At 41.4% G+C, this 26,059-nt stretch overlaps 1 protein-coding gene across 1 annotated transcript in view; it reads right to left on the minus strand.

The window, feature by feature from the left end:
• Window positions 1–26,059, minus strand: part of SETBP1 (SET binding protein 1) — a 385,267-nt gene that overhangs the window by 20,749 nt on the left and 338,459 nt on the right. Inside the window, exon 4 of the mRNA XM_040264576.1 lies at window positions 10,144–10,314. Within this exon, the coding sequence (XP_040120510.1) occupies window positions 10,144–10,314 (171 nt within the window). The remainder of the gene's footprint in view (window positions 1–10,143; window positions 10,315–26,059) is intronic.

Here is a 26,059-nt window from a genome sequence, read left to right on the forward strand (position 1 = left end):
TACTTATTTAATTTGATCCATCCTTCGAGGGCCATCTCAACTCTTCTCTCCCCAGATTATCTCAGTGTCCTCCAAACTCCCTTAGTGCCATTCAGCTGGAAACTAATGATTTATTCGTTGCTAAATGATAGCTCTATTAGTATCTGAGACTGTTATTCAATCTATTAATTTAAAAATCTTATTTAGCCATTTCATATTTTAAAGTCAGGTCTTCCCAAATAGTGTGAACGTTTCCCTAGGGCAAGGGCCAGTGTTCACTTGTATGTATCATTGTGGCAGGTACTTAAAAAATATTTGATAATTTGTAACAAAACCTTCTAGAAGTTTCAGTAAGATGAGCTTAATATGAAGCCCTTAGCAGGTGGCATGAAGTAAGAGTATTTGGAGGAAGTAGTGAGAATAAAGGGGCTTCCCAGGTAATGCTAGTGGTAAAGAACTCACCAGCCAATTCAAGAGACATAAGAGACTCAGGTTCAGTCCCTGTGTTGTGAAGATCCCCTCCAGGAGGGCATGACAACCCACTCCAGTATTCTTGCCTAGAGAATCCCCATGGACAAAGGAGCCTGGTGGGCTGTATTCCAGAGTCAGACACGACTAAAGCAACTGAGGACACACGCATGCAGTCAGGATAAAACTTCTAAAGATAGTTAATGGGTGTTATGATCTGAGTCGTAACATGACTAAATTATGACTTACATGATTAAATCATAGCATGACATGACTTCATTTTTGACATGAAAGGGGTCATAAGACAGTAATATATTGTTTTGAGTATGTGATTGGTGTTTTTATCTGCTATTTCATTTCTTTCTCACCACTGCCTAAAAAAGCAGAAATTATTTTTCCCATCTCACTGATGAGGAAACTGAGACTCAGAGGTCTTCGTTAGACTGTTCCTCACCTAAGGACATTCAGTACTGCAGGCTATGCAATAACACTGGGCCTTGAATTTCAAATCCAGCTTTAACTTTACATCTGTGTGGTAGCCAGAAAGAGTCCAGGGTTCCTAATTTCTAGCAGGTAATATTTGTAATTCAGTTCACCTCTCTGGGCTCAATTTCCTCAGCTGCTACATGAAGGGGTTTGCAGAGATCCCTTCTAGTCTATTCTAAACCAGCCTTGTCAATTCCAGTATAAGTAGGAGAAGGAATCCCCCTGGGAGGTGCTCTGGGATTATCACAATGACTCTCAAAGGTAGAGTGAAGTGGGCTGCGGGTGAGTTATACCTCTCTCTATGTCTGTCTGTCTCTTTCTCTTTGTCACACCTGTTTATTCTCTCTAAACCTCTTTCTTCAGTCTCTTAGACTGACTTACAGTCTGCCTGGACCACTAAAGATCATTCTTAATGACAGTCATTACACAGTTCTTCCACACTGCCTGAGGCCATTTCCGCAGCAATAAGCAGGAAAGACCCTGTCCCCCTTCACAGCTGGGCTCAGTATGCCAACTTCACTGGAACCAAGAAGTTTTTCAAAAACTCTCCATTAATTACAGGAAACCAAAAGCACTGTCCCCCCTTCTCATTAACACAATTGCTTTCAGTTGCCACTAAATTATCTCACCACCATTAAACTAACAATCTAATTAGACTTCTGGAAATGGAAAGAGCCAATGAATAAGGCAGGCGTGTCACTTTCATCTCAAAACTGATCGTAAAATATTTGTGCCCTTTTGTTCTCGGCCACATAAAATCTGCCCTGGAAGAGTGTCCTTTCATTCTCTCCTATTTATAAAGAGGAGTTTGAATATTTGATATAAAATGAGTATCTTAATAGAAATCACTTCATGTGTGGGAGGTTTTCTTTCCCGCATTTCTGAGCGTGGGATCATTATTACAATGATCGCACCTGACTCCCCCGGTGTGTGATGTCTCACAGCCAAACCTCCCACTGGGCTTCGATGAAGTGTGAATGATACTATCACTAGGAAGATGATAAAATGTATTATTATCATTATTCTGTTTTTAAGAATAAAAACAGTAATATATTGTGTCTGATTGTGGCAAGAGGTGGTTGGGAGTATAATCTGTACCAAGCATTCAGAAAAGATAAATTGAGTTAAACTTCTCACAGGCATAGCACTTTCCAACCTGACATTAAACCCTCTGTCTTTCCTAAAATTTCAGCTCTGGAGAGAGCAAAATTAGTTAAATTCAGTCCAGGCATGTTTACTGAGTATCTACTATGTAACCCAGCACCGCACCAGGTTCTTGACACCCAAATATGATTAAATGTTGCTTAATAGCAGTGTTCCTGGATTTTTTTTCTCTTGTTTTCATCCCATTTAGCCCAAGATTCTGGAAATTCATGGGTTACTCAATACTCATTGAATGGAACAAATCTTAAATAGGAAATGGTTGCTGCGCTCCGGAAATCAATGCTGCTGCTGCTAAGTCACTTCAGTCGTGTCTCACTCTGTGCGACCCCATAGATGGCAGCCCAACAGGCTCCCCCATCCCTGGGATTATCCAGGCAAGAACACTGGAGTGGGTCGCCATTTCCTTCTCCAATGCATGAAAGTGAAAAGTGAAAGGGAAGTCGTTCAGTCGTATCCGACTCTTAGCGACCCCATGGACCGCAGCCTACTGGGCTCCTCCGTCCATGGGATTTTCCAGGCAAGAAGTACTGGAGTGGGGTGTCATTTCCTTCTCCCCAGAAATCAATACTTTGGACAGAATTCAAGAATGGTATATATAAAATAATTAAGTATGCATAAGCCAGTGTAATCTCCAGCTTTCCACTGAGAAGTTCACCCTGAAAACCCCAAAGAATTTCTGAATAAAGGAATACCTTTATGTGTACAAGTTCCTCCTCCTCTGAATAAGCACATACCCATTTACCAAATATACCATGCCATTTAGGCTAGTTTTTATCGTTAACTTGAAAACAATCTTCCTTGGAGGATATCCTGGTGGACTAACCAGAAGCTGGTCTGCTACTACTGAACAGAAGATTCTAGAGGCCCCAGGGGTCCCTCTCAGGTTGCTCCTTTTGCAGAAAAGTCTCAGGATGATTTGCTGTTTCTGGGGCTGACATGGAAAATAAAAGCAAATCAATGCCTCTCAACTCTAGTAAATATGCTAGAGTATGTGTTTTTGTGCACCAGATGGTTTTGTGCAGGAGACAGTTGTCCAATTCATTTTGACTAATATTTAATGATTAGCTGTTATTTGCCCAGGCCACATCAGAGCTAGATACTGGGGTTTCAAAGTTGAATGAGGAGTACTGGGTTTGGGCTCCCTGCAGCATACAGCAAATTCCCACTGGCTATTGGTTTTACACTTGGGAATGTATATGTTTCCATGCTACTCACTCAATTCATTGGTCCCCGCCTCGCCTTCCCCAACTATGTCCACAAGTCTGTTCACTATGCCTGCGTCTCCATTGCTGCCCCGCAAATAGGTTCATCAGTACCATCTTTCTAGATTTCACATGTATGTGTTGGGGTGAGGTGGGAGATAGGAGGAAGGTTCAGAGGGAGGGGACACATGTATACCTATGGCTGATTCATGTTGATGTGTGGTAGAAATTAGCACAATATCATAAAGAGATTATCCTCCAATTAAAAATAAGGTTTAAAAAAGCTGAATAAGGTCTGACAATAGGGCAGTGGACAGTGCAGCATGGGACACAGACGCCACATTAAATGTAGGGATCAATGATCAATAGGCTTGTAGGGAGCCATGGGGCACAGAAGATGTGGTGTCTCATGTGGGGTGATTCTCAAAGTGGGTGTAAGGGAAGCCTTCTTAGAGTTGAAGACACTTATGATGAATCTTGAAGAACAATCATGAATTCGATATCCAAACAGCTTGAGGAGTGGGTGAAGGAGATAGGAACATTCCAGGGTAGAAAACAGGTAATAGCAATAACAGTTTCTAACAGCAACAATAGTAGCAGCGACAATAAGACTTATTTGCTGAACTCTTCCTATGTGTCAGGCACTCTGCTAAGATTTGCTTAAGGCTTACTTCATTTATTCTTCACCATAATCCTTTATGCTGGGTGCCATGCTTTTCCCCATCCACAGATGTGAACGCTGCTTTAGTGCAGTACTGAGCTTCCAACATAGGCAATCAGAAGCAAGAACACATGTGTTCAGCTAGAGCGTGGCATGCCCATAATTGGTGTCAAGAAAAATGAGCCGAAACTTAGAAACAAGGTAAATGGAAGGGTGCATGTCCTTTTGGAGTCTTAGTGTCATTTTACAGGCCTGCCCAAGGATTATTAATTATCCAGAGAAATGTACCCTTATTGAATTCGCTATCCACTGCTGATTAAAGGCTCAGATTCTGCCAGGTAATATATTAACTTGTAGACTTTTGCCCAGAAAATATGCAAATTATTTCTTTCCAGTAGAAAATATAAGACCAGAGGTTATGTTTTATTGCCCATTAGGACATTCACTGAGCAATCTTGCTGAGGATTCTTTCTCCAACACCTACATTCCTGCAATGCCATTTTCTTCTGCTTCTAATTCTTTCTGGGACCAGTTTTACCACCTTGTTGGTTTCCTCATTAAAAAGCTGAATGAATCTTTGACATGAGTTTTTAGTTTTTTGCAAAGTACACTCTGACAGTGGGGATTCCAAAGGAGTTTCGGGCTGGCTGACATTTTCAGGCAAATGAGGTTGGAACAGAAGGCAGGGGCCAGATTCTGGAGAATTTGATGCTTTTGGGGGATGTTTACAGCCATGCTGTTCAGTCGCTAAGCTGTGTCCGACTCTTTGTGACCCCATAGACTGCAGCATGCCAGGCTTCCCTGTCCTTCGCTATTTCCCGGAGTTTGCTCAAACTCGTGTCCATTGAGTTGGACAGCTTTGGCCATAACAAGAACTCAGCTTTTCTAGGATGTCCGGTTTAGAGCCAAAGGGAAGGGGCTCTTTTAGGACTTTGTGTTCAGTAGAGTTTGCTAGGCAAATGGAGTCTGTTTGCTACTGAGCTACTGAGCTCATTCTGAGCTACTTCAACATCAGTGGGTAGGTAGCCCTTTAGAAAATTTGAGTGATATGTTTTTTAAATAAAGCTTTATTTTCTCTAGATCCTTTTGAACTTTTTCTCCTGTATATTTTAAGTGATTAATCTGGACTTAGAGAAATTTATTTTACAATATGATGACTTCTTTGGTTTGTATATTTATTGGCTCTTAGATGTTCCAAATCCTATCAACTTGCACATATATTTGCTCTATTTTGGTTCTTTTGAAGGACAAGACTTTTGGCTGAATTGACCTGTTACTTTGATCAGGAACTTCATGATTCCCTATGTGACAAAAAACAAATAAATTACTTTACAATTCTGAAATTCCTGTTCATTGCTTCTCGCATTTGCCCCTGGATATTATTTTATCCTTTTGCTTTTAGAAGCAAAATGTCTAAACATCTGATAGACTCGTGGAATTTAAATATTTTCACTTACTCTGATAGTTCTAAATAAGACATATCATGCAGTTTGAGAGAATAGTTTATTAGCCTTGATACAAAATAGATACAAACTATAAACTAAGAGCTATGCTCCCTCCGTTACCCCTCTGTCATCTCTAACAAGACTATACCTTGAACAGGTGAGATTTGGTGACAGCAACCTTGATACATGTCTTTTTTTTTCTATTTGAATTTAAGATGAGAGGTTATCCGTGTGTGCATGTGTGTGTGTGAGAGAGAGACAGAGAGAACAAGAAAGGAATGCCTGCCTATTTGCTTGTTTTTCCATCACTACTACTCTAGACTCTTGGTGTAGAAACCAAAGAAATTTATTTTCTTGGTGTTTTATGAAGTGCCTACAAACTTTGTAATTTACTTAATAACATAGTCTCATCCTAAATGCAAAGTGTGGGGGCAGGTTTCAGTAGTGAAATCCTGTACTCTCTATACATCCCATAATCTCCTTGAGAAATCAGTTCAGTGTGTAGAGGATCAGAAAAATCAGGCTAGCTTATTCTGGTGCACATTATCTGGTGTGGTTATTCAATCACTATTGGAACAGGACAATAGAAGTTATTTCAAATTATACATCATTTTGAACAAACTTTATTGAAGCTTTCACTGCATTAGCCCTAATTACTCACAATAATGAAGCAGTGCTGCCTTGAACCAGACCTCCTGTGCTGTGCCAGGGGACTGCAGCTGATCAATGGCTATTGAGCAGTTTGATCACGAAAGCTGACCTGCTTGAGCACCAATGGCACCCACTGCCTTCCCTCCCTCCCAGAAGGTCACAGACTGACTTGTTCTCAGTCTGACCACCCTCTCTTACAGCTCCTCTTCTGCCTCCTCCAAATCAATAACTTCATAAGCAGCACGACTACCAGACTTGGAGAAGCTAGAAAAAAAATTCCCTTAAACAAATAAAAATACACACATACACACATGTACCAGCTAGAAAAGACATATTTTTAAGCCTCTGACCTACATTCGTTTCTTCTATTTCATGTTTATAAAATGAAGTGGAAAATGTTCCTTTTTCTCTTTTACCAAAGACCACCTGTCTAAAAAAAAATACCATTAGGACTATAGACTGATAAATTATTTGGCAAGTATTTACCAACAGCCTAGCACATGTCTGTCAAATGTTTCCCATTTGCTTGTTAAGCAGTTCCAATATCAAACATGTTTTTCTCAGATGTCTCCCCTGTTGTTTGCTATTGAATACGTATACAGCTATTGCCTTGTAATCATTCATTTCACTCAGTGATTATTTATTCAGCACCTACTATGTGTCAGGGACTGTACTAGATACCTTAAAGTAAATGGAATTTCAAGTTAATTGTATTATGTTAGCATTTTAAAAATCTCTATAGGGAATTCCCTGGCAGTCCAGTGGTTAGGACCCTGTACTTCCACTGCAGAAGGGATGGGTTGCATCTCTGGTCGGGGAACTAAGATACCTCATGCCATGTGGTCAAAAAAATACCTCAATAAATGATTTCTTAAATTAATTATGCTTTATAAGCAACTTAATTTTACTCTTCTTTCCTTTTCCTTCTCTGCACTTGTCTGGGTCTTCAAAATCATTCCATAGAAATGATGATCTACTGGAAAATAAGTTGATTTCTGTATACAGCCAGAAGTAATTTCTGAATTACCTTATTTATAGTGAAAGATGGTACTCTAAAGAAAACAATAAAGTGAGTTTTCTCATCAGAAATATGTATGATTAGTGTACAAGCACCCAACTGAATGAAATCAAACCCAGAAACTATTTATTAACTGCCTTCTGTATGCTTGACTTTGGTTAGAGCATCCAATTATGAGTTTCACTCACTGTTCTCTAAAAAAATTAGAATTCCATAATTAGGGAGAAAGAAATCTGCCTCTGCTACTGTTGGACCTAGGACAGAAATGAGATTCCACTAGAAATCAGGCAGTAAATCAAGAAATATGAATTCTAATCCAATTGCATGACCTCAAGCAAATTTCTGAATCTTGGAAGCATCAATGTCTTCACATGTGAAATGGGGCACTGGGCATGAGCCCAGGTTGTGCAACCCTAACTCTCTTAGATTTATGGGAAGACATTTGTCTATGGGGAGTGGAATCTCAGGAAGGTCTGGTCTCCAGCACCTGCAGTGGGTCTTTAGCTTGTTTTCCCGTAAAGTTCTGCTCAGGAGCCTAACACTCGGAAATGGACCAAATCTGTGAAATTCTCGTGAGGCTCTCCTTTGAGCACTGCCAAAAATAAACAGCCTATTCCTGTATCCTGAAACAGGAAGGCTTTGGCTCAGCTCTTATTACCAGAAAGACGGGTTTAAAAGTTTAATATCCACCTGTTTCTATGCCCATTTGGCATATTTGTAAATTATTGAATGCAAATAGAGGAGGCGAGCCTGTAGAAGCTTGGGATCCCAAGAATGCATTCTCTCACTCAGCATGGAAAGAGTTCAGGAAAGGAAACAGGGGATCACCTGTCTTTTGCCTCTGGGAAATATCTATTCTTGCCAAGCAAAGGCGGAAACACACAGGCTAATTTTTAAATCCATAAAGGGAGATCTCCAGAGCTTAACTGACAGAGTTCAATAAGCAGTTATCTGGATGGGTACGCATCCTTTGGGCTTCCCAGGTGGCACTAGACCTAAAGAAAACCCCTGCCAATGCAGGGGTTCAGTCCCTGGGTTGGAGAGATCCCCTGGAGTGGAGCATGGCAACCCGCTCCAGTATTCTTGCCTGGAGAATCACATGGGCAGAGGAGCCTGGAGGGGCCTACAGTCTATGGGGTTGCAAAGAGTGGGACACAACTAAAGCAACTTAGCATGCACACACACACATGCAGACTCTGGCCCAAATCTTTCGCTCCAGCCAAGTGATGAATTCCTAGAGTTCCAGGCATGGCAGCAGTGCCCACTTCTCTATCCACAGATGCCCTTCCACAAAGGTGCTGCAAGTCTCAGGGGCAGCTTCTTCCCCTTCCCTCTGTGATTCTCCCTCCTGGAGGGAGAGCTGTTCTCATAGCTGGCATCCTTTACCTGGCATTTCCATCAAAAACGTTTCATTTCACACCTAGCAAGTGAAAGATGCTAATATTCTTGATCATATTGGAGAGATGATCCCATTTCTTCAAAGCAAGATTGCCCAAGTGGTGGGTAAGACTACCATTTCCAAGAGATGTTAAGAACTATTCCCAGAAATAATGAGGTTGTGTGGTCAGGTAAGATCGTGAAATTCTGTGTCTCAGCCTCCTGGAACTTCACAGTGCACACTGGTCAACTAAAGGCTTAGGAAAACCCTGCAGAAAGGAAGCAGGTACAGAGTAGCATTCCTCACACACATCTAAGTTTGAAAACATCTATCACAAAACTCCTACTGATATTTTGTGAGACTCACCGTGGGAAATCATGCCAAATACTTCTTTCTGTTATTTAAGTTGGTCTCGTTTCCTAATTACCAATGGTCTCAGTGAAAGAGCTGAGTATGTAGACAAGTTGAGGTCTCTATTTAAAGCAATCTGCTGAATTAGAGGGCTTTTCTTGTGGCTCAGATGTTAAATAATCCACCTGCAATGCGGAAGACCTGGGTTTGATCCCTGGGTTGGGAAGATCCCCTGGAGGAGGGCATGGCAACCCACTCCAGTATTCTTGCCTGGAGGAAGATGGGTTTAGAGTGAATATCCGTAATGAGTGTCTTCTTGGGCTTCTAATCATAATAGGCATTTCTAGATACTGCAATATGCCTAAGACTTACCAGTATATCAATTTAACACTTTTTATGGAATGTGCCATCATTCTGTGTGCCATGAAGACAGAAGAATCTAAATCATGGGTTCTATCTTTAAGGTACATACAATTCTGTCACGAGAGAAAAGTTAAAGAGAAGCATTTCTTACGCAGTCCAAATGCATGACAGAGATGCTGGACGCTACTGGTATTCAGAGGAGGTGTGACTTACTTGCTGGGCCTTGAAGATCTGAAGGATGTGAATAGGAATTGAGTAAGGCTGTCCTCAAGAAAGGTGTTAAGCCAAGCGTAAGGTCTTCCTTCCTGGCAGTAGGGATGAGTCTGGCACACTGGGGTTAATACAGGAGATGACATGTGAAGTAATGGAAGGCAGGGCATAAGGGATGTCTGAGTAAGGAGCTTATATTTTATAAACTGCTAGTGAGCAGCCAGGTGTCTATTGAGGAATTCATGACATCATGAGGTAGAATGAATCAAGCCTCAGGGAAGCGCTGATTATTGTCTCCTAACCCTGGTGAGCACAGGAGGTAGTGAAACGCAGTGGTCGTGACCATGTGTTTTGGACCTGAGTTGGAATCTTGACAGTCTAAAAGTTCCCGGGGGCAAGTTTCCTTACCCTTAGCTTCCTCTTCTGGAATGAAGATGCACGTATTTGTTTCAAAGAGCTGTTTTATGAGTTATATGAGATGACACATATAAGGTCCTTTATGCCAAGGCTAGTAATTACGAAGGCTTCAGTGATTAATACTGTTACTATTACTCACTGACCTTTGCTTCCAGGTTCTGAGATGATCTCCTTCCTTTCTTAGACCTTCTCCCACTAGAAAAATCCAGTGCTGAAACAGCGCCCGTGCTCAGCATCTGCGGGAGGTTGGCTGAGCACAGAACTCTTACCTGTATTCAGCAGCACATTCCCAGAGGGCTTCGCCATGCCCACTTTCCCTGGGGTGAATCCAAAGCATCTGAAGTGCTCACCTGCATCCGACGTTGCTGCCGATGCAGCAAGCAGAGATAAGACTGGGGCAGGCGGGATTGCAACACTGTCCACCGCGGCTGGCTTCTTCCTGGTCATCACGGTAGACACTGAGCCCTCATTCTTACTATGCGTTGCCGTTTGGTCCACTTTTAAGTGGGGACTTGGTATCCCTAAAAAAACAATGGCCCCAAAGCCTACAGTCACTTTAAAGAAACAGGAAGACAGACAACATAAAATCTAAAAACGACCCAAGGTCACATCACCAAATGATCTGATCTTTTGCTGCAAGAATGACATTTTAGAAGGTTAAAGAAAAAAAAAATGAATTAGAAGCATGACTGGTTTTGGTTTTGTGGCTGATGTTAGTGGTGACAACATTCGGGTGGGCTACCTGGAAGTAGGGGTCAGGGCACAGGTCTAATGGAGTTATCCATCACGTACACTTTACCTTCCATGGGTCAAGAAGCCTGTTTTTTACAGAGGTTGTGGTATACACAGCATGGAGGGGAGAAGTGCACCCCATCCTAACGAGGCTTCTCATCTCAGTCAGCTGAGGAGACAAGACTAAAGGAAAAGGAAAAACTGGGCAACAAGTGTGGGCAGGTCTGCATGTTATGCATTCTAGGTGCTTGGGAGGCAGGGGTTAGTGTGGGAAGAAGTGGGGAAAGGCTTCCCAGAGCAGCACGGTTGAAGGAAAGGCATTCTCAGTGGTTAGGAGAGTGTCTCCTAAGTCATGAGTGGGGAGTGAAGATGATTCAGGCAAGAAGTCAGTCTTCTGGAGGCAGAAGATACCCTGTGGGGACTGTTGTATAAATAGTCATTAGACCAAGTGAGAGCTGTACTTGACGGCCTTTGAGTGTCTGGTCATAATAGTCCTATCTTTATGATGCTGCAAAGCCTGGGTAGGCTATCATAGGGTGCCTGTGGATGGGCCTGGAAATTTACTACATGACACATTATAAGAACTATTCTGGACCCTTGTTTCCTGGGCTCAAATCCAGGCCCTCTTACTTTTCAGCTGCGTGATCATGAGCAAGTTGCTTAACCTCTCCAAGCTTTCTTAACTGTGCAGATGGGATGGAACCACATTCTCTCACAGGGGTGGTTTGGAGCATCCATAAGTCAATCAAAGCAAAGGGCCTAGAACAATGTCTGACACAGAGTCCATGCTATGTAAGTGTTTCCTGTTATGATTATTGCTATTATTACTACTTTGGCCACCTCCTGCGAAGAGTTGACAATTGGAAAAGACTCTGATGCTGGGAGGGATTGAGGGCAGGAGGAGAAGGGGACGACAGAGGATGAGATGGCTGGATGGCATCACCAACGCGATGGACGTGAGTTTGAGTGAACTCTGGGAGTTGGTGATGGACAGGGAGGCCTGGCGTGCTGCAATTCATGGGGTCACAAAGAGTTGGACATGACTGAGCGACTGAACTGAACTACTATCACTATTATAACTTGCTCCACAGGTCAAACTAAAACCAGCCAGCAAAGCCTCAGTTCTCCTACCTGACATGACCAAGGATTTCTGGGGACCTTCTACAGCCCTAACTGCAAAAAAAAAAAACAAAACACTCTCCAACTCATCTAAGCATAAGTTCAGAGACTGGAGGTATCTGAATCCATGTCAAAAGGTCATCTACTCAGAATTTCTTTATTTGTCGGCTACAGACCACTGATAGCAACAACAAGAAATGGCAGATAGCAACAACAATAAAAATAGCAGTTGATGACCTTTTTTCCCATACAACCAACTTGAGTGACACTGTCCCTCCCAGACTTGTCAACTTACCTCCACAGTGAGATCTGCTTACTTGGGCCTTAACAGCAGCCCTGTGGAGCACGTAGTGTAGAGATTACTATTTTCTTAATTTTATAGAAGAGGTCAACACATTTCTGGGATGTTAAGAGATAACTGACTAAACTCATCCAGCTCTTATTGTCAGAGCTGAAAGTTTTCAAGTAGCCAGATGCTAAACTCAGGGGTCATCTTGGTGCACTGGCTATCTTCCAACATCTGCGCATGACCCCGCCTACCAATAGCATGCTTCACATTGAGGACACAGAGGCCCTGTATCACACCTGGAAAAGGCATCTGCAACCACCTAAGGAAGAAATACTGACATTTTCATTTACCTTCTACTACCTTCCTCCTACTTTCCACCCCAACTTCTGAAGCTTCCACTTGAGGAGTTGTAAATAACAATACCATTTTTGTTTTTTGATTTCACATTTCATAGAGTTTGGACATTGGGGGTGCACAAACATCAAATTCTATGACAGAGAGACTGCAAGGCACAACCACCAAGAAATCAGGAAGAGCAACAATCGTGGAAATGACCCCTGGATGATGCCTGTTTGAAAATACGCAGGTGTGCAAGGGATAGGCAAGGCAAACACAGGCAATATATGTAAAATGCAAACAGAATCTTTTGCCAGGAGATACATCCAAATAGCTAACTGTGGTTATTCTGAGGAAGGAGAGCATAGGGAAGATTAGTGTGGGAATTTTTACTGCTTCTCTTTAGCCTTCTTTATTGTTACTATTTTTTAAACTACAAACATATTTTAAACTGTTTTCCATTGAGAAAATACACATAGTTTAGAAAGACTCTAGCAGTCTATCAGAGTATGGTCATCAGAGTAGACTGTCTGATGCCTTTGACTGTGGATGGCTAACAAATCTAGCAATGGGACAGAAAGCCTAAGTCAGGAGAACCCCCCACAGTGGTACCCTGCGGCACCCTGCCCTGCTCCCGTCAAACGGGTGCAAGCATCCTTGGCACAGCACACCTCTGGAACTTTAAGCTGCCAGAGGTCTGCTGGATTATAGGTCCTCTCCCTGACCTGTCTGTCCTCTTTGTACCTGTGGACATAGGTGGGACAGGTAGGTCTTTACTCAAATTATGACATGCACAAGGAATGAGCCATAAACAGGATTAGCAGGCAGATATTTAACTTTCACTTGGGAACACAGTGATTTTAAGCCATTTTGGTTGTACCCTTTTCAAGCAGAGATTCACAACCCACATCATTCCATGAAAATGGATCTGATCACACCTCTCTTGGGTGTACTTTGTTACTCAAGTGTTTATAGTACAGAATTTGAAACATGTATGATATCACATATGAAACGAATTGCCAGTCCAGGTTCAAAGCATGATACTGGATGTTTGGGGCTGGTGCACTGGGACGACCCAGAGGGATGGTACAGGGAGGGAGGAGGGAGGGGTGTTCAAGACGGGGAACACGTGTATACCTGTGGCTGATTCATGTTGATGTATGGCAAAACCAATACAATACTGTAAAGTAATTAACCTCTAATTAAAATAAATAAATTTATACTAAAAAAAAAGACACTTGGAACACTCTATAATTCAGATGGTCACTATTTAGCTATCTTGAAAGCCCTAGATAATTTAGGATTTTCTAGATTATAGTGCTGTTTGCTAATTGCCATCCAATGAATTTGAAAAAAAACAAAACAAAACAAAATCCTGATGTTTTCTCAGACATTTTTCAGTTTTGAAAGGACTAGGGAAACAATTCCAAAAGTAGTGTATGTCGGCAAGAATATTAGATAAACTTTAAACAAAGACTAATATAACAATACTAGCAATTCACAAACTCTGTCTAGGAGCAGAGGTCTCAGGAGGCTGGAATGGGTGACTTCTCCTTGGGAGATAGCATTGGACAGGCCGGCCACCGGAAGTCTTGGCTTCCCTTCATTCCAGGTGGTAGCTGATGCTCCATGGAGAGGTACCCAAAGGACCAGACAAATGAGAAACATTTCAGAACCAGTTCTCACAAATGTTAGGTGACAGTAGAATGGTGGGGTATTTGGCAAGTTCTTTCCCAGCATAAGCCTGGCTGTTCTCTCCAACGGGGGAAGATTTTTGAGGCCGGAGATCAGTCATGAAGAAACCCAGATGCAACACTGTCCTGACTAGACCACTGAGGTGTGGCCCTGCTGCTTATACTGGGGCGTGAGGAAAGGCAATGAATGATGGCTTCGATCTGGGAAAGGATCACTCTGTCAAATTCAGACAGCAGACTGTATGAAGAGCGCACTTGGTAGATGTGTTCAGAGCAGCCCCAAACCCCAACACAGGACAACCTGTACTGAGGCTTGCCTACCTAGAGGCCAGTACATTTTTAAAGGAGGAAATAACAACACTAATAACGTCGTGGATCCAACATCTGTTCATAATTAAGACAGATCAGCCAAAGAGAAATAAAAAAAGTTAAACTTATAAGAAAACATTCTTCTATAATCTGTTGACCTCAATTGATAAATTTTCTAAAAAAGTCTTTGAAACTGTGGATAGCCTATCAAGGGACAGTCACTCATTTTCAAAGGTAATTTCTCATAGATCACTTATCCTCTTAAACCTCTACCTGCACACTGTGTTTGCATTAGAGACTTGATTTATGGATTCCAGCTCCTCTGATGCAGAAGCTGACTTCCTGTTGCCTTGGTTACTTGGAGCTCAGTTCAAGGTTAAAGTACTCCCAAATCAGAATCAGTGGCAGACGCTGCATCTAGAGGCCAGGTTATTGACTGCCCCAGGATGCGGAAAGGTCAGAGACCAAAGCATTGTTTACTGCCTTAAGGGTGAGTCAATATTGAGTCAATAGCTTCGATATCTTGATTCTGTTTCTTCCGAAGTAGTAGTTGCTGTTCAATTACCTCTTCCCCAGGTTGCTCAAGGTTACAGGGGTCCTGCAGGAAAAGTAGGGTCTAACAGTGGCTGATTTTCCCAGGATCCCTGTAATAAGCTTTGTGACCTTGGATAATAAAAACCAGTCTCACCATAGAGTAATTTGTATGTCACTCAGGTTTATAAAGTTAATTATCTACTCATCTCATGTTCTCTATGGGGAAACAAACCTTTGTGGGACAGTTACTGTTTACTCCTCTTTTCTAGAAGAGAAAATGGGGGTTCAAGGAGGTGAGATAAGTCATCTAAAATCACACCACTGGTAAGAAGTAGGAAGAACTAGATCTTAAGTCCTGGCTGAGTCCTCATTTCATACTTTCTTTAAAAGCGCTGATAAAATCATCATCCAGGGATCATACGTAATTCATTTTGTAACATCTACTACAGAAAGCAATATATCTGTAAAACAGCATGTGATTAATATAGACTTAATTAATTTTTTAATTCTTAGATTTGCAAATGCAGATGTTTCCTGTAGACAAAACTCAGAATGGCATAGTGAGAAAGGCTGACACCACTGGGGTGGTTAGTTCCTTCCATCATCTTTTTGATCCTTTCACAGTAGAATGTAGGACTTGGCATGGACTGAGAGGCATGTTTTGTTGAACAGTCAGTGGCTTTTAATCTTGCAAGGAGCAATGATATGTATTATGCCATTTGCCCCTTGCAGCATCCCTATGTATGGATGACAAGAGTCAGAGGGTGAAACTCCAGATTCACAAATAAGAATACCAAGGCACAGATGACCAGGTGATGTGCCCAAGCTCACATATCACATGCGCAGGAAAAAGCGGAGCTGAAATCCATGCCTCTTGACTCAGTTCAAAGTTCTTTTCTGTTCCCTAACACATTGACTTTTGGGTAAACCAGTATATATTTTTCACAAGAGGAAGCTCATCCTGAAAACTTGATTTTAATTCCTTTTCTCATAGGCTGGTCGTCTGCATGAATTCTATTTCTCTTTTTTTCTTGTTTGCAAATGAACTTCACTCATGGTAAATAAGGGGATACACGTTATAGAATAAAGTGAATTAAGAATGGATGGATTTGGAAAATAATGTACTTCTGTGCCAAAGTCCATAAAAATGTTATTTTTGCTACATCATCTTATTCATTAACTCAACAAGTATTTATTGAACATCTACCATACCAAGGATGTGACACTGGTCAAAACAGTTGAAGCCCCTAAATTTTCTAAGAATTACATTCTAATTACCTCTGCATAGCATAAAGGTAGCTGTTACTTTTTATAAGGATTCTGAAGTATCCTAAAGGGCCTCTTTAACCATCAAAAAAATCAGAACCTTTGCAACCCATACAGAATCTTTGGGTAAATTTGTAAAAGCCACGACACCTCGGTGGAGATCCCCAAGGGCCCAGATCTTAGCAAAGAGAGGGAATGATTGTAAAAGTTCCTGTGTGCTGTGCACCCCCGCTGCTCATGGTTTGCAGAGAGGAGCATGGGCTGCATCTTGGTGCCCTTTTTTCCTCGAGCCAGGCGCCTACATGCTGCGAACAACCTGCTCAGTTGCTGGTGATGCCCTATCAACATGTGTTTTGTGTCAAATGAATTTTACTTCATTTCAGGATCTTGAGAGATGAAGTTCAGCCAAGGTCACCTGTAAGTAGGATGCTATTCAGTGAGCCTGGAGTCAATCATTTTAAAATCAGCAGTTATTTGAGTGCTGCACAGCACAACTCAGAAGATGTGATCTCTGTCTTCGCAAAGAAGGTTGAGAAGTAGAGAGTGGGATAAAACAGAAGCATGTACCAAACTGATAAACCAAGTGAGACAGGAAGCCAAAGGAGTCCTCCATGAATTAGGAGGAAAATGAGACCACAGTGGGATCTGAGGTGGTCTTGTGTTCACTCACATATTAATCCAACATTCATTAAGAGCCTGTAAATGCCAGGTACCTTAAAGTACAGGGAACATGAACGTTCTCTGAATGGGGCAAACCCACCCACGCAGGAAGACAGACACAGGCACAAAAAGCCCAGTCTTGAATGATAAGTAGAACTCAACAACTAAAAGTAGAGAGAAAGCCTGCCAGGACTGGGAAATGACACAAGCGAAAGCAGAAATAACAATCCTTCTTTGTGAAACTGAGACAAGAGTGCTTGGGCTGAGTTGTAAAAACCAAATACTGAAACATATGTTTGGAAAGGTAGTTGGGAAAAATGAAACCCACATCTTGTAGTTAGGTAGAGTTAGTTTCTCCCTTCCACATATATGTCTTATCATCTTGGAGAGACTTCTACAATAGGATTTATCTCCTATTAAGTAATTATTTGTTCATTGCTCTGACAATTCTTGTAGGTAACTGCAAAATCTAAAAGTCAGGAACCATGTCTAACTTTATTTTGATTCCCCAGCACTTAGCTTGATGGGTATTAGATACTCAAAAGTGTTGGATGGACGAATGGACAAATGGAATATACATTTCTTCCTCTAGGCCCAAACCTTCTGGGGAAGCTGCTCTAATTATTTCTGTTCACACATGGTCTTCTAACCTAAAACTTCTTTTTCAGCACAGTGCAGAGTACAGGTGAAGAACACATTCTCCGGGGGTAAGATACCTGCATTACTAGCTGTGTGATTTGGGGCAATTCATGTCAGTTCTCTGTGTTCAGTTTCCTCATCTGTTTAAACGAGGTTACTGAGGATTCAAGAAGTTTATATATTGTAGTAGAAGATAATGCCCCTCTTTATAATTCCTAGAACCGGTGAATGTGCTATGTATCATGGCAAGGGGGAATTAAAGTTGTATTAATTTTGTTAATTAATCAGCTGACCTTAATATCTGGAGAATATCCTTGATAACGAGACGATCAAAAGGTAGTCAAAAGTTTAAGTTCATTTAAGTAAAAGGAGGTAGAAGAGTCAGAGAAAGAGATGTGGTGATGGAAGTAGGGTAAGGGAGCAGCTTAGTTGGAAGAGGAGGGATACAAGTTAAAGCAGCGATCCCCAATCTTTCTGACACCAGGGACCAGTTTTGTGGAAGACAATTTTTCCATGGACGGGGGTGGGGGCAGTGGGGATGGTCAGGCAGTAATATGAGCAATGGGGAGAAAGGAAAGTGACAGATGAAGCTTCGCTTGCTTGCCTCCCACTCTCCTCCTGGTGCAGCTGGGGTTCCTAACAGGCTGTGGATGGTTACTATTCCATGGCCCAGGGGTTGGGGACCCCTCAGTTAAGGAATGCAAGTTGCCTCAAGAAGGTTGGGAAAAGCAAGAACATAGATTCTTTCCTATAGTTTGCAAAAAGGAAGTTGATACTTTGATTTTAGCTCAATGAGATTCATTTGGGATTTCTGACTTCTTATATTGTAATATAATACATTTTTGTTGGTTAAGCTACCAAGTTTGTGGAAAATTGTTATACCAGTAATAGAAATATTAACACATACAAAACCACTTATTATGGTGCCTAGATATAGTAAGCAGTTAACTGTGTTAACTATTATTACTCAGCACTACAGTCTTAGTACTAATTGTTTCATTTTAAACTTATTTCATATGTTCAAGTCATGTGTATCCTCTGCATGCTTAATCACTCAGTTGTGTCCAGCTCTTTGGGACCCCATGGACTATAGCTGCCAGGTTCCTCTGCCCATGGGATTCTCCAGGCAAGAATACTGGAGTGGGTTGCCATTTCCTCCTCCAGGAAATCTTCTCAATTCAAGGATTGAACCTGTGTCTCAGTTTCCTCTTGGTCAGAATCTATTCTAGCTCTACTATTCTAAGTTGTCCAGATTCAGAGAAACTGCTGAACAGTCTGATTTGTTCTTGCTTCTCTTAATTTAGAAGTGAAGAAATGGGCTGAGAAGAGAATATTTTGTCTATTAGAACTTCAAAGAGATATTTTATTAAAGACTCCTTTATGCAGTAAATTCTAATGCTGTAGAAGCCAGTCTATCCTAATCCTACAGTGAAAAAGTCACATCAGATGAAAGGTATTTTCTAGATGCGCCCAATGATATCAGAATGGAAATACAGCAAACATCACAAATGCAAAAAAAGGAGACATCTTGAGTTAGAAGTTTTTAATCTTTCTGCATCTTAGACATCAGAACCTCTTCTTAGGAAAAAAACATAGACATGGACACACACACACACACACGACACATTTTGTACATAGCTCAAGGTTCAAAGATACTTTTAGGTTCAGGTTAGTATCCTGGCCTGCCTAAGTCAATTCCTGTGTATACACACAGACACACACATACACACACACACCAGGACTAAGCACAGATAGATGTAACCAAACAGAATGCTGATGAAACTGCCTGATGCTTTAAAAAAAAGGTATAGTAAAGTGGTACCTGTTTCTCTGAAAAATATAACACAGGGATTTTCAAAAGATACTAGCAAGGGAAGGATGCTCACAGGTAATTAAAACAATTTAGTAGTACACTGCACCAAGTATGGGGTTTTGTTACATCCTTGGTGATAACGTAGATTAGGAATTTTCAGCTGATGCACATAAAGCAGCCTTCATCAATAGATGAACACCACGAAGCTTCCGTAAAGTAAAATCAAGGCAGTTTAGAGTTGGAAAGGAACTAGTCCAGTCCTTCCTGGGAAATTGAGGCCCCAGAAAGGGATGTATCTTGCTTTGCCCAGTGACACACAGGGAGAATGGCAGGGCCCTTACTCTGACCCCAGCTTTATTTTTTGACTGTCTCAGGCCAGTGTGTTGGCTTTCTGTGACAAGGGTTGCATTCTGAGGCTTCACAGAAACAATCTTCTTGCTCTCCTGGTGCATGCTTATTATTCTACACTCTACAGGGCACCTTTAAAACAGACCAAGCCAAAAATGGCAGTTGTGATACAAGCTATAAGACCACTGGCTCTGGGGGATTCTTCCCTACTCTCCTTAATGTGCAGTTGTGAATATAAGCATCTTTTGTAGTGTCTTCCTTTTTACCTTTAGAACACAGAGTTGCAGAGCACATCTGCATGGCGATACAGATCTTGATGCTAACTGGGTCACCTGATTTGCATTTTGATTACTGCTTATTTAGAAGCCACATTGAGAAAAGAGCTTGATATCAGGAGCTTAAATGCATGTGTGTCTATAAATATATGTATAAATAGATAAATGCATACTTGCTGGTTTGTGAAAGATCAGTCGAATATGTACTCATCTCTCAAGAACCTATCTGTAGGAGTCTGGCCATGTATGGATGTTAGGATTATAAATGTGGTTACAGAATCTAATTACTATCAGTGTAATATCATCCACTGTATGGACACACTGTGTCAGCTAGAGAAGTCAGTTCAGCATACAGCCCCCTTGTTAAGTAGTCTTAGCTTTATGTGTGAGAAAGTTACATTGTTTTAACAGTTTGAGTGTGGCTTTCTTCAAACTACCTACTTTGTTCCACTATTTGAAATAATCCTATAAAATGGAAACACATTGTGACTGTGTGTAGGCATACACATATAGACACAGAATGTGTACCAGAAAAGCTCTCTTCTTTGCAATAGAAGAGAAAAAAAAAAAATCACAGAAACTCAGACCCATCATTAGATAGATCTCCTAATCTTTATCTCTAGTAGTTCAGTCAGACGAGCTAATACCATGATGATGGCTTTGAAATCTCTTAGGAATTGGATGAGGAGAAGTGATAGTGATGAACTCCCAGCTAATAAACACAGAGTGCTTATTTCGGCAGAATGATCAATTTCTAGATGTCCTGAGGCTTGTCTGATACAGTTGATTTACTCATCCTTACTTACCTCACTAATAAAGCCAAAGTCTACCATCAGATTACAGAGGTGCCTAGAATTTCTTAAAGGGGCAGAAGAAAGCTAAGGTAAAAGTCACCATGTTCCTCTGAGCATCCTTCTCCAGTCACAGCCCTTGAAACCCCAGCTGCCTCCTTCACCGGTACTCGCCACTCAATAGACTTTGGGCTAGTACAGTAATACAATTAATCTGTTATCTTGTTAGTGGAAATTTAATGCAATGATCTGAAAGAAATCTTACATATTGTGATAAACTTTAGTGCCGCCGGGCGGCTCCCCTTGCATTAGGCTCATTTCACTTCTCATCCATTATGTAAATGAGATTTGGAAATAGTTGAGTTTCACTAATGTAGCTCAACTCTGATGGATTGGAGAGAGTTAGTCCTACTGAAACTAATGAGGTTAAATGCATCTCAACATTTCTTTCTACTTGGTTGATTATGCAAGCCTCTATTCAATAAATGGCATGCAGTGCATTTTTTTCAACCATCCTCTAAGGAAATTTCACCATCGCCAGACCCCAGAGTAGCCCCAAATAAGTTTTGTTTGTATAACGCCTGTGTTGTTCCCAACACTGCATGGTGCACAAACAGAGCTAATGGATGATATGCCATTATATAATTTAAGATATAAGGGGAGTATTTTAAAAGTTAATGCATCTGAGGAAGACTTTCGGTCATACAGAGAAGAGTGAAAGGAAATTTCCAGGAGTAGATGATGGAGATGAAAAGTCCTTGGTAGGACTTGAGATCAGAGAAGGAAATAGTCACTGGCAGAGTATGGCACTGGAAAGAGACCATTGCATTTGATTCAAAGAGTCACAAGACATCAGTCCTGTTATTCAGGGCCTAGTCCTAAGACAAATATATACAAGAAGGACTTTCGCACTCTAGATTTCATTTCAGAGGCCAAAAAGTAGTAGTTCTACAGTTTGGAGGCTTGATGCTTTTCTCTCTCTGTCTCTCTCTCTCTCTCACACACACACACAAAGGAATAAGCATTTCAGGGAAGCAGCTTCAAACTCTCCAGGGTCATGGAGTCACAGAGATGAGGATGAGTTGCTAAATATAAAAAATATCCAGACACTTACTTTGTCTTTATTTGAAAAGGTGTGTGTGTGTGTGGGGGGGGGGGGTGGGTTAGTGAAAAAAAACTTAACCTTTATGATAGCCCTCTCAGATAGTTGGTTTATTAAACATTTTTTTTAAAGAAGAAAACTGAAACTTTGAGAGGTTATATAACTTGAACAAGGTCCTACACCTAGTTAAGTGACAGAGCTGGGAATTAAATCCAGGGTCTTCTGGCTCCAAAGTTACAGCTTACCTACCCCCTCTCAAAACTCCTTTCCCAGTAGCAATGTAATTCTTAATTACTGGTGGTACATTTGGATTCTGATTCTCCCACACAGAATGTTTCTATCACTATGTCCTGGCATAAAGACTAGTGCAGAGAATAAACTCAGAATGAGCCAGCCAGGAATGAGAAGCGGTAATGCTGGTTATTTACAAGGTGATAAGGATGGGGGCCACCAGATGCTTGACTGAAAGCCTGGAGAGTTGGAGGAGAGCTTGCTGGTCAAATAATCACTCCATCTTTGCCATCTGAACTAACCGCCAGTTCTCTGACATGTGGGATCCCAACAAGAAAGTTTGTCAACTCTTCAATATTCAACTTGATATCACATTTTCAACAAGTTACTGGTGGGTGGCAATAAGGAAGCAATTTTGCCTTTCTTGCATTAATCTATTCAGCAAAAGTTTCACGGCCCATCAGGAATCAGGAACACAACCATTCTGGGTCCTTTTGTGTACCCTTAAAATATGGGTCCAGTTTTGGGGTATTCAAATATTTAGTTGAAGAAACAAGATGCAGTAATAAGAAACTTGAATAAAAATAACGATCTCCCCTGAGCTGAAAAGACTACCAATATTACCTTCTTTTGCACCTGGGGCACACCAGAGATTTATTGGGGAGAGTTTAACAACTAGCATATACTGCAGAATAATAGTTTAAAATGGAACTTATTAACTATATAACTCATATACAAACATAAATAATTTATCTAGCTGATTAAGAATAAGAATTTATATTAATATAGATACCATAATAAAGGTAACAAAAAAACCAGTATGATTAAAGAAAAGTAGATTTCAAAGTAGATAAAAGGGTGTGTTCTGAGCCCACATTCCCTAAATTCATAGCATAGGGTTATAAGTTACTGGTGTGTCTTGAATTGGGCAACTTATTTCACCTCTTAGTGCTTCTGTATTCCTGTTAATAGTGGAATTAATAATAGTACCTATCCTCTAGGCTTACATGTGAGAATACAAAAATAAATCTCTATTCTCAAAGTACTAGAGGTAAATACATAAATACTAATTCTCAATATTCTGTGATAAGGACAACGGGGTCAGGCATAAGAGCCAAGGGCATGAGCAACTTTCTTGTTAGGGAGGGAGGAACATCACTGAGGAGGTGATACTTTACTTGGGTCCTGAACAATTTAGAAGCACTGGCTGAAAGGGGATGAGAGGAAGGAAGGGCAGTAGGTGCAAAGGCATGAAGCATAAAATAGAATGGCATGTTTAGCAAAAAGCAAGAATTTCTGAGTGGCTACAATATAGACTCTAAGTCAGGTGGGTGAAGACAGGGCCCTAGGTCAGGCTGGGAACAATGCTAGGAATTTGGGTCTCCTTGCAGATAATGTGTTGTGTGCTTAGTCACTCAGTTGTGTCTGACTCTTTGCGGCCCCATGGACTGCAACACGCCAGGCTCCTCTGTCCATGGGGATTGTCTAGGCAAGAATATTAGAGTGGGTTGCTATGGCCTCCTCCAGGGGATCGTCCCAACCCAGGGATCAAACCCGAGTCTCCTGCGTTGCAGGAGGCTTCTTTACCATCTGAGCTACCAAGGGGTAATGAGGTGACACAAATATTTCCATGTAGGCACATAGACACCCAGCCTTGGAAAAGAGATCCTATGCTCTCTACAGGTACAACTGTGATTAAAGGGGACAAAAGCTGCTCCCAGTAGATTTCTGAGAAGAGAGCCAACTCAAGATAAGGTTTCTACACTAAGGTTAGAAACTCGCCCTTTCATCCTGGATGCTCAACCAGTGTGTCCTAGTGTTCACAATTTCTACTTGCCCTCCCTGTTTCCTTTTTCCTTCCTCAACCTTTATTGGGCAAGTTTACATTAGAAGTTCCCTTTGAAACACTATAGGGCAAATGCTGATGAATAAGCTATGGGTCTTGCCCTGAAGACACTTGAAGCCTTGTTCAAATAATATGTTTTGTAAATCAAATTTTGTTTTGTTCATTTGGATAGCTCACTGTCCAGAGGAAGCTGGTTCAGTTCAGCTTCAGTCATGTCTGACTCTTTGAGATCCCATGGACTGCAGGACACCAGGCTTCCCTGTCCATCACCAACTCCAGGAGCCTATTCAAACGCATGTCCATCGCATCAGTGATGCCATCCAACCATATCCTCTTTCATCCCCTTCTCCTCCCACCTTCAATCTTTCTCAGCATCAGGGGCTTTTCAAATGAGTCAGTTTTTCTCATCCAAGTGACCATTGGAGTTTCAGCCTCAACATCAGTCCTTCCAATGAATATTCAGGACTGATTTCTTTTAGGATTGACTGGTTGGATCTCCTTGCTGTCCAAGGGACTCTCAAGAGTCTTCTCCAACACCACAGTTCAAAAGCATCAATTCATTGGAGCTCAGCTTTCTTTATAGTCCAACTCTCATATCCATATATGACTACTGGAAAAACCATAACTTTGACTAGATGGACCTTTGTTGGCAAAGTAGTGTCTCTGCCTTTTAATATGCTGTCTAGGTTGGTCATAACTTTCTTTCCAAGGAGCAAGCGTCTTTTAATTTCATGGCTGCAGTCACCATCTGCAGTGATTTTGGAGCCCCCCAAAATAAAGTCTGTCACTGTTTCCATTGTTTCCCCATCTATTTTCCACAAAGTGATGGGACCAGATGCCATGATCTTAGTTTTCTGAATGCTGAGCTTTAAGCCAACTTTTTCACTCTCCTCTTTCACTTTCATCAAGAGGCTTTTTAGTTCCTCTTCACTTTCTGCCAGAAGGGTGGTGTCATCTGCATATCTGAGGTTATTGATATTTCTCCTGGCAATCTTGATTCCAGCTTGTACTTCATCCAGACCGGCATTTCACGTGATATACTCTGCATATAAGTTAAATAAGCAGGGTGACAATATACAGCCTTGACGTACTCCTTTCCTGATTTGGAACCAGTCTGTTGTTCCATGTCCAGTTCTAACTGTTGCTTCTTGACCTGCATACCGATTTCTCAGCTGGAGGTATGGGCTTTTAGAAAGTTATATGTTTTCAAGACAGCAAGTGCCCATTTAAAGTATGTATTCTACAAACGTGGATCTGTATACCTCTGAACTGAGGTTTTCACTTTTTAATCCTCCTGTCTTCATGGGCTGGTATTTGACTGTAGCTTTTAGAAGACTTCATTCTTAGTACAAAATCTCCTATTGATGCTCAGTCTCAGATTATTAAAGATGCTTTAACACAGGCTAAAAAATAGGGTTGGGGAGAGAAGAGGAAATAACTGAGCAACGACTGTGAGTGGACATTCTACCAGCATCAGAGGATAGCTATGCAGAGAGAAACCACGATGGCAGCTTAACCAGGAGAGCGGAGATGCCAGAAGAAGGCATGTGACCCCTTTCCTAAAGAAGCAAGTATACTGCAGCTTTAAATCCTGACATTCTAACAACTTGCTAAAAATAATCAAGATAGTTATCAGTTGATAGGCTGATAGGCGCTGTTGATAGGCCCTGTTGTTGTTATTGTTGTGTAGTCGTTAAGTCATGTGTGACTGTTTTGGAACCTCATGGGCTGTAGCCCACCAGGCTCCTCTGTCCATGGGATTTTCCAGGCAAGAATACTGGAGTGGATTGTCATTTCCTGCTCCAAGGGATCTTCCTGACCCAGGGATCGAATCTGCATCTCCTGCATTGGCAGGCGGATTCTTTACCACTGAGTCACCAGGGAAGCCCAATAGGGCCTGTAGGCCTGAAATAAATTCTTTTTACTAAATTCAAATTTCATGGCCTGTTTACTTTGTAAACTGAAGTCAGTCTAGCAATTCATAAATACCATTGGATTGATGTGTGCTGGGAATATACATGCATATATTCATTTGTCCATTTGTTTAACAAATATCTACTGAGTATCTATAATGAAGAATGAGTTTTAGCAGATCTTGGCAAAAATGCTATTGCCACACAGCAGAAAGATGGTCAAGAATCAGCATAAAAAGTAAGAAAAGGTGTGATGCCTATCACCCTAACCAAAGACAAGTCACACAAATGGAATCTCTGACCACTAAGAAACGGCACTAGTGAACACGGGGATGAGTTCAGCACAGAAACGCCTCACAGTTATGGATG

The sequence above is a fragment of the Oryx dammah genome, unplaced genomic scaffold (genome assembly GCF_014754425.2).
Source record: "Oryx dammah isolate SB20612 unplaced genomic scaffold, SCBI_Odam_1.1 HiC_scaffold_22, whole genome shotgun sequence".
NCBI classification, from domain to species: domain Eukaryota; kingdom Metazoa; phylum Chordata; class Mammalia; order Artiodactyla; family Bovidae; genus Oryx; species Oryx dammah.